Here is a 12,228-nt window from a genome sequence, read left to right on the forward strand (position 1 = left end):
AGATCTGCTTCTAAGGTATCTCATTGCCATGACTGAGGATTAAAAAATCTCTTTTTTACCAAGTGAGCTCCACCTGACACATCTTAAAAATACTAGTAATATGGCAGTATGTCATTTCTTCCAGAATGTGGGCTTGTGACATAATTAGGAGGATGTCACAAAGTCTTTTATGATGTAGCCACATACTTCTGCCATAGACTGTTTTGGTGGAAACAAATTCTAATCCCTAACCACATCCACAGTGGTGGAGGTAGGCCATCAGGCTCTGCCTACACATCAAACTGTGAGTATCACTAATTGATCAACTAGAGTTAAGTAGTGAAGTAGAATCAGAATATCTCTTGACAGTGGCTTCTTAGAACTTAATTGTTAGTGATTTCCTTCCCTTACGGAAAGGGAGAGCTTGACATTATTTATTTATTTATTTATTTTTTGGCCAGTCCTGGGGCTTGGACTCAGGGCCTGAGCACTGTCCCTGGCTTCTTTTTGCTCAAGGTTAGCACTCTGCCACTTGAGCCACAGCGCCACTTCTGGCCATTTTCTGTATATGTGGTGCTGGGGAATCGAACCCAGGGCCTCATGTATATGAGGCAGGCACTCTTGCCACTAGGCCATATCCCCAGCCCCTTGACATTATTTTTAAGACTGTTACTGGGATATGTACCTAAAAACCATTGTTCATTTCCCCCAAAGAAGTCTCAAAAATCATACTTGAGCTGGTTCTTATACCTGTAACTGTAGCTACTCAGGAGGCTGAGATCTGAGGATCACAGTTGGCCTGCCTTACTCAGAAACGGCTGTGAGAGTCCTTATCTCCAATAAAAACTTAGAAGACAGAAATGGTGTTGTGGCTCAAGTGGTAGAGTACTAGCCTTGAGCAAAAGCAGCTCAGTTTCTGTGCCCAGAGCCTGAGTTCAAGCCCTGGGAATGACACAACACCCCACCCCCAAGAAGAAAAATCATACTTGAAGGAAAATGTCATTTCAGATGCTTGGAGTTGATAAGACTAATTAATGAGAACTGGTCAAAAGTATGAGCTATAGTAAATCTTTAGAGATCCAGTTTGGGGATAACTTAATTTTGTTACCATTTAAACTTAGAGAAAGATCATAAGAATAGCATAAGTATTACATACCCTCTATCTAGATCCAACAGTTGTTTTCTGACATTTGCATTTTCTGCCATAGCTCAATCACTTAAAACACAAAAGGATAGCCTGTAGTCTGATACATTGTTAGTTATATTTTTAGTGTTTTAGGTAATTTTGTTGCCTAGCACAGGATTGAGTGGGTCTGTTTTCTGCAGTGATGGTACGTAGCAAAAGAAAAAAATACATAAATTTTTTATGATATTAAAGAAGGAAAATAATTACATGAAGTTTAAACAAAGTATTGTTTTGAAAGGCTCAAGCCATTCTGTGCTGAATGGAACAGAGATTTTACTCTCAGAGTTTACTTAAGCTTATTATTCTGTATTTATGTTAAATCTATAAGCAATTGTAACTTATAATCCACGTCTGTAAAATAGGATAAGGAATTATAAACCAGTGAGGTGTGATCTCCAATGTGGATTTGTTTTATTTGATACTGATACAAAAACTTATAAAATTAAAAGTTTAGGTGAAGTGTTTTGTAAATGAGATTTTTTAAAAACTCATGTTCTAATCATGAATTTATTATATATATAATTTCATCACCAGAGATTGAATTGTAGAGAAATCCTAATAAAAGAGGCACTTCAGGGGTTGAATGTGCCTGTAATCTCAGATACTTGAGAAGTCAAAATAGGAGAGTCACACCTGGAGGCTGGTAGCTATTCTCAATCTCAGCAAAACAGTTTGCACATGGAATAGGACACCCCTGAAATCCTGGCTGTGTAGGAGGTCGTAGGACTGGGGGCTGGTCCTAGATAAGAATGGAAAATGAAGTTAGAAAGGGCTGGAGACACTGCGCAGATGGTTCAAGAACACTTACCTAAGAAGCATGAAGCCATGAGTTCAAAACTCTTCACGGCAAAAATAATAATAAGGCTTTTTATCTTTTTGCTTTCTATATTTTATGAGTTTCAACGTGCTCCTTTCCTAACCATGACCACCACACATACATACACTCCTTTTTCACATGTTTAAAATAAGGGGCACAGTTGGCTAAAATGAGGATAATACACATTGTGGTCCCCAGAGTTTATGGGTGTCCATGAAATAAAAGAGCAGAAAACATGCTTGAAGTGGTAGAGTGCCAGCCAAGTAGGTGCAAGGTGCTGAGTTAAAATCAAACCCCAGAGAAGTAAAATAAGAAAGGAATTAGAGGTAGAAGGAAGGAGAGGTGGTGGCGGGGGGGGGGGGGGGTGGGAGGGAGAAACAGAATGATTTAGGAGACTGAGAATGGGAAGGTCGTGATTTGAAACCAGTAAAGGTAGAAAAGTTCACAAGGCACTCATCCCATAGCTGGATGCAGTGCCTATCATCCCAGGCCATGTTGGGAGGCCGAGATTGGGAGGATTGTGGATCCAGGCCAGCCACATATAAAAGTCTGGAGAGATTTCTCTCCACAGAGGAAAGCTAGATGTGGTGATGCGTATTTGTAATACCAGCAGTCCCAAGTAGCTGGATCATGGCCTAGATAGACCTCTGCTTGGGCAAGAAAGAAGCAAGACCCTCTCTTAAAAAGTGATGGAAATAGGGCTGGCAGCATGGATTAGCAACTTTGAGACAGCCTAGCAAACAAGGCATGAATTTAACTACCCTAGTAGTGTGCAAAAGAAAAGGAAAAAGAAAAAAGAGACATAAAGAACTACTCCTTAAGCCTACTTAAATAGTTGGAGGGGACTGGGAGAGATGAACAAGATCTACTTAATTGCACAGCCTAGTTAAATTAGGTTCTTTAATTGTTCTATGGATTCTTGTTAGAGATAGCAATCATATATGGGGGTAGGGACAGGGGACGATCACATACATGGTGTGGGGAAGCAGCAGCACCGGGCTTGAGCTCTTGACTTCAAGACTGCTACACATACTTTATGGCTGGGCTCACTCCAGCCCAGAAATACCATCTCGGATGGAAAAGAAGGTTGATTTCAAAGCAAAATCAGATAATAGTGAAATTGCATAGTCAAAGTGATCAAAAGGTAGTATATAACTTATGAAAGCACAAAAATGTGAGAGAAGTACATATTTAGAACAAACTACTTAGTAGGAAAATAAATTCTTGTAAGAAAAGATGAATTTAATTAGGTCAATCCATATTTATAAACAAGTATTAGGTGCCCTACAGTTCAGTATCTTAGGTTAATAGTTTCCTAGCAATCTTCATTTTGGATTTTAATACCGTATTCTGTTGGCTTTGTATTTTTATGCATTTCTATTTTTATTTGAAGTTACTTGTGGGCCAGTTTATTCCCACATAGAAGCTCTGTGAACTGGGATAGGTTATTTTTATTTTTGATAGAGTTTCTGTGTAACTCAGGCTGACCTGGACTTGCTGCTAGCTAGAAAATTCTTCCTGACTCAGTGTCCCAGTCACTCAAGTCAGGTTGCACCATCCCACTCACTTTTTCTTAGATTGTTTTTGCGACTGAAAAAAAATTGTTGCATTAGCATAGTAGCATTATTGTGTTTATCTTTCCCACTTGAATTCTATGAGTTTGAGTATAGTTTGACTCAACACTTCAAGTAACTTGTTCATGTACCTTTGGCAAAGTAGAACTTTGAAGTTATTAATGTATTTTCTTCTTTTTGAAATATAAGAGTAATAATGATTTAACTTACTTTATTTGCTTAATTGGTGAGGAGTAAGGAAGTATGGTTAAATGAGTGTCTTTAGCTGTACAAGAAGTATTACTGTAGTACAAAATGAATGAAGCAATCAGATGCTTACAGTTTAATATCCAGCCCTTAGAGCAGAAATATCAACTAATTAAAGGATTGTTGTATAGATTACTGAAATATGAATGACATTGCTACTGATGTGACTTTTTGTTAGGAAATGTTAGATGTTGGTAAAATTTTGAACAGAAAGTAAATACAGAGTTCTTTGGACATAAGTCTTGTAGTTCTGGGCATGCAAATTTTGTCCTAACAAATCAAGGAACAAAAGACTTGATTATGTGTAATGTGGACTTAGATTCTATGTTAGGATAATTATAAGTCATTTTTTAAAAACCCTACTTGAATGTCTAGCTGAAAATTTGAAAGTCTAGACAGTATTTTGTTATATAGCATTTATTGGCACATAGCAAGGTATCCAGCAAATCTAGACCCTTCAATAGTCATTTTAAATGTTTCCATATTTAAACCCTCCAATTCTAAAAAATGTCCTCAAACTCTTGTTGAGAATTACTGGTCTTACATATGTGAAAGGTGAGGTAGGAAATAAAGTACTATACTAAGTATGAAATGTTTGTATGACTCACTTATAATTGTGCATTGCTTTGTTCTTATTTTTCCTAGTAAAATGAATGAAAATAAACCTAGAGACTCACAGAACCTAGGTAAGTATCTGTATTTAACCTATTTTCATTACAATTTTTTTTAGAATGCTGTCAACTAGTAGGAATGAATTTTCTGATTCATGCTTAGTTCACATATGCATGTACTGAAATAGACTATTGATTGTATCCATTTCTACAAACAACTGGTTTTCAGAGGACTCTGCCCAATTTTGTATGGCTTCTGTATGTATATCAGCTATGGTTTGTATCTGAATAAAACAGGACTATGTATTTAATACATTTATTTATTTATTTATTTTTTTATTTTTTTTTTGGCCAGTCCTGGGCCTTGGACTCAGGGCCTGAGCACTGTCCCTGGCTTCTTCCTGCTCAAGGCTAGCACTCTGCCACTTGAGCCACAGCGCTGCTTCTGGCCGTTTTCTGTATATATGGTGCTGGGGAATCGAACCTAGGGCCTCGTGTATTCGAGGCAGGCACTCTTGACACTAGGCTATATCCCCAGCCCAATACATTTATTTTTAAACTATCAAAATTAACTGATTACAGAACAACTTAGACAAGATTTTAACCAGCGTTAAAAAGGAAAAAGGTCTGGCTGGGAATATGGCCTAGTGGCAAGAGCGCTTGCCTCATATACAGTATGAAGCCCTAGGTTTGATTCCCCAGCACCACATATATAGAAAACAGCCAGAGGTGGCGCTGTGGCTCAAGTGGCAGAGTGCTGGCCTTGAGCAAGAAGAAGCCAGGGTCAGTGCTCAGGCCCTGAGTCCAAGGCCCAGGACTGGCAAAAAAATAAAAAAAATTGTCTGCTTATAAAGATAAATGCTTCAAAACTAGTGGATTTCTTATTTAAAGTCCCATATAATTTTGAGATTTTTTTTTTTTTTCCTAGTCGTGGAGCTTGAACTCAGGGCCTGAGCACTGTCCCTGGCTTCTTCCCACTCAAGGCTAGCACTCTGCCACTTGAGCCACAGCGCCCCTTCTTGCTTTTTCTATATATGTGGTGCTGGGGAATCGAACCCAGGGCCTCATGTATACGAGGCAAGCACTCTTGCCACTAGGTCATATTCCCAGCCCCTAGATCTTTCTTTTTTAATATAAGTTTATATGAGCCTAAAAACCAGTCAGAGGTAAAAGTGTAAAGCTTTTTGGTCTTTTCTGAGCACTCAGAACATCCACGAGGGCACGGCACTCTAGGTTCTCCTGTGTCTACTGCTCCTTGTCAAAACTTTTATTCTGTGGATCAGCTTTTCCCATCTTTTTCTTTTTGAGGCCTCTACTGTTGGCAGCTCTCTCACACTGTATGCTCTAGACTGCTGCTACTAGTTTATTTTTTTAGACCTGAAAAAGTTTTAAGATTGGTAAAAGAGTAGCAAGCATCTGAGCTCCATCCCTCAGAACACTGCCACATAGCTAAAACAATCACTTTTCTTTGGGACTCAGGTCTGTGTTGGTCCAGCAAGTCAATACAATGTACATGGACCACTCAAGACCATAGGCCCACGCTGGAGTTAGATATGGTAAAAGAGTAAATCAAAATACCCTCATCCAGATTTTGATTAGCTTATTTCTCCATTAAGAATTCTTCTCATTTCTGAGAACTTCTAAAAGTCAATTCTAATGGTTTTTCTTTTTGCAATTTCATTATTGATTTCATGGAAAAATGGATCTTTGGAGTTCCCTAACGCATAATTTTCAGTTATGTTAATCCTCAGATTTTAAGTACACCCTGGAATCCAAGAGAAATGTAAAGTTATATTTATGTTTTAGAGCTAGGTGTTAAGAATTTTAGTTGCTAATGACAGTGCAATGTAATTTGCTTTCAAAGAATTTAGCATATCAATCCAAAGAAGCATCAGTTGCCCATTTAAAATTTTTAAGCATTTTATATATGTATTTACATTTTCATTTTTTTACTATTAGCTTGTGTTTTCTGTCGAAAAACTGATGACTGTCCTTATAAATATGGAGAAAAGAAAACTAATGAGAAATGGAATCTCACTGTACATTACTATTGTTTGGTGAGTATAACTTAAGATTCTAGAAACTTGATGTACTTAAAAGAAATTAGTCACAAATTTTTGAGACTCATTTAACATACCTATAAAATGTAATTTTTTTGTATATCAAATTTTAAGCTTCTGAAATTACCTGTGTACGTGTAAAAGACTTGTCATCAGTACCAATTTGTTTTGTCTTACTGGGAAAAAGAATTTTCTAGGTCTATATGGGATGTGTTCATTTTACCACTTTCTCATTTCTTCTGTTTGTATTGATAAGTGACAGAAAATACTTGTTTAAAGGCTCAGGAAACAGCAAAACTATTTTCGTTTTACAGAGTAGTTAGAAGGAAAAGTTCTTGACTAAAGATAATATTATTGGAAATGGAAGTGAGTTTAGGTCACTGAGAGGAAAGCAAAAGAATGATTTTATTCTAAGAATTCATTTCTCATTTGTTTTTTCTTCCGTCTACCATCTTCACATTTTATTAACTCTGAAATTAATGAATTACTGCACCATTAACTCTATTCCAAGGGTGAGGAATTTGGTATTAGCTAAATAGGTCTGACTCATACATGAGATTATAAATCGGATGTCAGAGTGGTAGATCACATCTGTAATCCCAGATACCCAACTGGTGTTAATCAAGAGGATCATAGTACGAGATGTCAGCCTGATCTTATCTGAAGGTATCCCAGCTTCTAGGCTCTACTACTACTCATGTGCTTTTTTGGCTGAAGTTGCTCCTCTGTGTTGGCAGGAGGCCTCTCGGTTCCTTGCCTCCTAGGCATCAGTAGGCCTGCTCACAATATGTCATGTGGCTTTCCCAAAAACAGTTGATAAAAGAGGTACGCACCAGATGGAATCATATCCTTAAATAAGTTACTAAGTCTAGCCTACACTGAAGAGAAAAGAAATTGTCTCTTAAAGAAGAGAATCAATAAATTTGTGTAACATATTTTTAAACCCACCATCATTCATTTTAAAATTCTTTCAGTAATTCTTAAGGAATCACTAAAAGTATTTCTTGGTGGTTCACTAAAGATGGTGCGTTGCGTCTCACATAATCCGTGAGTTAAGCACACCTATACACAGGTCAAGGAACCTAATCATTTTGTATCATGCCTTAAAGGAACATGAACCTGGCATTCTTAATAGGTTTGTAAGCTGAAGTCTATTATATTTTACAGTACAAAATGAAATTCGTTCACTTTCGATGAGTGCATGTGCTTTTTATACAGAAGAGTTAGAACTGTTGTATTAAGATATTTTTCATATTTAATTCATAAGTAATATGTGTCAACTGTATTTTAGCACATTATTATAATTAAAGGAAACTTTCCAACTGTGATTCTTAGGTCTGAACATGGTTTATAGGCATGATCTACTGGCACCCAGCTGTTGAATTAAAAAAATATAAAGTATTGGTTGAGCATACCACAATTTTCTCTGTATTCTATCTTATTAATAAGTATAATACTAGCTGGGAATATGGCCTAGTGGCAAGAGTGCTTACCTCGTATACATGAAGCCTTGGGTTCAGTTCCTCAGCACCACATATATAGAAAAAGCCAGAAGTGGCTCAAGTGGTAGAGTGCTAGCCTTGAGCAAAAAGAAGCCAGGGACAGTGCGCAGGCCCTGATTGAGTTCAAGGCCCAGGACTGGCCAAAAAAAAAAAGTATAGTACTTTAGAAAATATATTGATTACAGATTTGATATGTTTAAGATTCAAATAGACTCTTTTGGAACTGAATCTGTCATATGAACCTCTAGGATGCTAGAGATGAAATAGTAAATACTAGTGTATTCTTGTTCATTTTATTACTTGTCAAAGTATGATAACTTCTTTGTCAAAGTTTTTATAATAGGTACTTGAAATTTGAGTCATTTGATGTCCATTATTAGTGAAATTATTATTGAGTGCATATATGTGTGTATATATGTGTATGTGTATAGACATATGTACGTGTGTGTGTATATATACATACGTATATATTCCATACACATATTCTCTCTCATTCTCTCCCTGTCCACCTGTCTCTCTTTTCTTCTTTCCTCCCTCCCACCCCCCTCCATCCTTGTTTGGGTTTATTTTCTAATTGAGAATGTATTCACAGTTAATGTCAAGTGGAATTTGGCAGAGAGGTAAAGAAGAAGAAGGACTTTATGGTTTTCTAATAGAAGACATCAAAAAGGAAGTGCATAGAGCTTCTAAACTGGCAAGTAATTTTTTATTCACTATATTAGATACTATAAATATTGTCAGTACTTGAGGAGATTGTTCTATCAATTTCTCTACTTACTGGAAATCTGTGGCTTTAGTTTTATGTTCCAATACGTATTTGTATGAGGTATTGATGGTAAGTTTCAGAAAACCTTGTGGTTTTGAAAATGAAACTTTTAACTGACCCTCAGTAATACAGGTTGCAGTACAGACTCACTTCCTTATCTTCAATTTCCATCATGTTATTCACTGTTACATCAAAATTGTGTCCATAGTTCCACTCTGCTTATCTACAAACATTTAATCTTGAAGAGAAACAAAGCTTGCATTGTTTTCCTCATATGTGGAAATGAGAATTAGCTTATAGACATGTAAGTAAAAGCATTGGGTAGTATGCAAGCAAGGACATATGCATTAACTGAAATATGGTAGATTGAAGGGAGAACTCAAATAGTGTGATTCCTTAAGAAGGTACTTGAGGGGTATGGTGCAGTCAAGGGGGAAGGGAGTGGGGTAGAAGAATGAAGAGGGGGAGAATGTAGTCAAGAATTGTTGAATTAGAATATCCTTCAAAATTAAGGAAAGTAAGGTGGGGGTTGGAAGGAATGGGTGAGAATGTTGTAAAGGGTGATATTGATCAAGATACATCTAATCATAAACTGATTTGTTTAAATGAGAACTCCTTCGTACAACTTCTTAACGATAAAGCTTAAAAAAACCTCCTTAATCTTTAACAATACTCTTGTGATAAAGGGTGGTCTTTGGATCTCCCTTACAGCTTAAAATTATTCTGAACCTTTTGAAAAGGACCTGAGAAAGAATCTTGCCTACTACCCCTTCCTCTCTCTTTCCCTCCCACTCTCCCCCCTCTTTCTCTTTCTCTCTTTCACTTAGTAAAACTAGAATTCCTATGTCAGTTCACTGTGCAAGTCTTAGATTGTAAAAGAATTGTTCAATGTTTTGCAGAGTTAAAAAGTAAAACTGTAATTCCTGAATTAATAACCATTATAAAGGTCATCTTAACTATACCAAGATGTTTTAGATAAAACTCTGTATTCTTCTAATTATCAATAGTCTTTCGATTTTTACCACTGTTATATAGGTTGTGCAATGGTGCCCTAACAAATTACAGAAAGATATTCTTAAATTCAGAGTTTTAATATAATGTGACAAAGGGTTGGACCCTTCTAGAGAGTCTGAGGGAGAATTTGTTCTAAGCCTCTTTCATAGCTTCTGCTAACTGCAGGTTTGTAGCAATATTATCCTAATCTCTGCTTATGTCTCACATGAGCTTATTTACTGAGTGTCTATAGTTTAAGTCTACCTCTATTATGAACATATCATTGGATTTAGAACACCTTTCTTACAGGCTGGTCTCTTGTGATTATTATATTTGCAGATAAACTATTTCCATATAAGTTCAGTTGACAGATGCTGGAAGTTAGGGCTTGATGCATCCTTTTGGAGACCAGCCTTCAACCTAGTACAATATCTAATACTTTTCATTTTGGTTACGCTAGAGTAATCTTTGCTGATTTTTTTTTAACAAATAAATTTTAGTATTGTTTTCCTGTGACTGATATTTAATAGTTTTCACACTTTGTGTTAAGGTTTCAGTACAGTTGTCATTGAAAGTATTTTCAGAAGGGAAAGCTTCCTTCTGAATATTTTTATCTTTATATTGTTTTCAGTAAATATCTTTAATATTACACCTGTTAGTGATGAGAATAATTTTGGATCCAAAAGAAATCTTCATTAATAATCTTGATCATATAATAAATAGTACTGAAACAATTTTTGTTACGTGGCTCTGTTTCCGTGTATCCTTTAGAAATGCAGTATTTGCAAGAAAAGTGGCGCTTCAATTGGATGTGTGGCACCTCGATGTAAACGAAGTTACCATTTACCATGTGGACTTGAGAGGGAATGTATTTTCCAATTTACTGGCAATTTTGCGTGAGTTACTTATTAAATATAAAATATGAATGTTTAAAAAATAGTGGAAAATAGATATCCCAAACATACTGCTGCAGTATTACTCTTTAAACCTATACTGAATTTATACATGTTTACATATACATGTTTTATATATAAAAGATTATATTGTTTTATGTATTTTCCTCCAATGGAATTTTTCTGTATGTTAAATATTGAGAATTTCATTGTCTAGAATGGGACCAATAATATTTGCCTTCACCTTTCATCTCTGGGATATGGCATTGGGCTGTTAAGTTCTACATTCTTAAGTCATTATCTAGAATTAGTCGCTCACTTTTTTCCTATATATTTCTCAGAGTAAATTGGAGGCCTATAAATTTGATTGAGTCAAAAAAAAAATAAAAGTTATGCCCTGAATACCCCTGAAAATATTTGCTTCCAGAGTATAGGTTCCAGATTTTAGGAATTTTGGCATTTGGTATCAGACCTCTAAATAACAGATTGTTGTCATTTAAGAAAATAGTAGTTTAGAAAATACAAATGGGAGCAAAGTGGGAGTAGGGTTTTAATTAGTATTTTATTATGCAATTGAAAACTTTGTGTAAATGTCTGCCTCTTAATTTTATATAATGTTGAGTATAGTCAGTATGTACTCAAAGGTTGAGTACAAGAGTACATATACCCCTTTGCTAACAGTATTACCAGTGTTGAGGTAAGTCTTAACTAATAAACGTTTATATTTTGGGATTCTAGCTTTCGTTTTTTACAGATTGTAAATCTTATTTGTAGTGCCAAAGCTCCAGTCTTCTTTTAGATTAGTGACTTTTCTTCTTAATGTGTTGGTTATACTATGTAGCCTAATGATGTTTTGCACTCTATTACATATTATTCTTTAATAACTTGTACTCTTAGGTCATTTTGCTGGAATCATCGACCTGTTCAGATAACTACATCTAATAATTATAGAGACTCCTTACCATGCACTATCTGCTTGGAATATATTGAGCCTATACCTACCTATAGTGTATTGCAAAGTCCTTGTTGTAAGAATGCATGGTTTCATAGAGACTGTTTACAGGTAAGGTGTTTTATAAGCTTTTACTTACAAAATGTGTTGCTTGCTGATTTGAATTTTAAATCAGAATTGATGTGTGATTACTAGTTCTTATTACCTGTTTTTAACTTTTAAAATCATTTATGTCAATGTGTACCTTATTTTACATATAACACCTAACCCATTCAGTTGTATAATTAACATTTTAATAAATAGTTGAAAGGCAAGCTTTTTTCTGTGTGGTTTTTTTTTTTGGCCAGTCCTGGGCCTTGGACTCAGGGCCTGAGCACTGTCCCTGGCTTCTTCTTGCTCATGGCTAGCACTCTGCCACTTGAGCCACAGCGCCACTTCTGGCCATTTTCTGTATATGTGGTGCTGGAGAATCGAACCCAGGGCCTCATGTATACGAGGTAAGCACTCTTGCCACTAGGCCATATCCCCAGCCCCTGTTTTCTTATTTTTTTTTACATGATACTAAGGCTTGATCTCCAGGCCTCGTATTCATATTCAGCTTTTTCCACTCATGCCTGGTACTCTACTATTTCAGCCACATCTCCACTTC

At 36.1% G+C, this 12,228-nt stretch overlaps 1 protein-coding gene across 4 annotated transcripts in view; it reads left to right on the forward strand.

Moving 5' to 3' along the window:
* Positions 1 to 12,228, forward strand: part of G2e3 (G2/M-phase specific E3 ubiquitin protein ligase) — a 43,181-nt gene that overhangs the window by 9,877 nt on the left and 21,076 nt on the right. For 2 of the 4 annotated variants that reach the window (XM_048362832.1, XM_048362831.1), the window contains exons 1-5: positions 3,385 to 4,488; positions 6,373 to 6,470; positions 8,568 to 8,669; positions 10,506 to 10,630; positions 11,525 to 11,690. In XM_048362832.1, the coding sequence (XP_048218789.1) occupies positions 4,389 to 4,488; positions 6,373 to 6,470; positions 8,568 to 8,669; positions 10,506 to 10,630; positions 11,525 to 11,690 (591 nt within the window). In that variant the 5' untranslated portion in view covers positions 3,385 to 4,388. Of the gene's footprint in view, positions 1 to 3,384; positions 4,489 to 6,372; positions 6,471 to 8,567; positions 8,670 to 10,505; positions 10,631 to 11,524; positions 11,691 to 12,228 lie in introns of those variants that run through there. The other 2 variants (XM_048362830.1, XM_048362829.1) reach the window with 2 other exon arrangements.

The sequence above is a fragment of the Perognathus longimembris genome, chromosome 14 (assembly GCF_023159225.1).
Source record: "Perognathus longimembris pacificus isolate PPM17 chromosome 14, ASM2315922v1, whole genome shotgun sequence".
Classification (NCBI taxonomy): domain Eukaryota; kingdom Metazoa; phylum Chordata; class Mammalia; order Rodentia; family Heteromyidae; genus Perognathus; species Perognathus longimembris.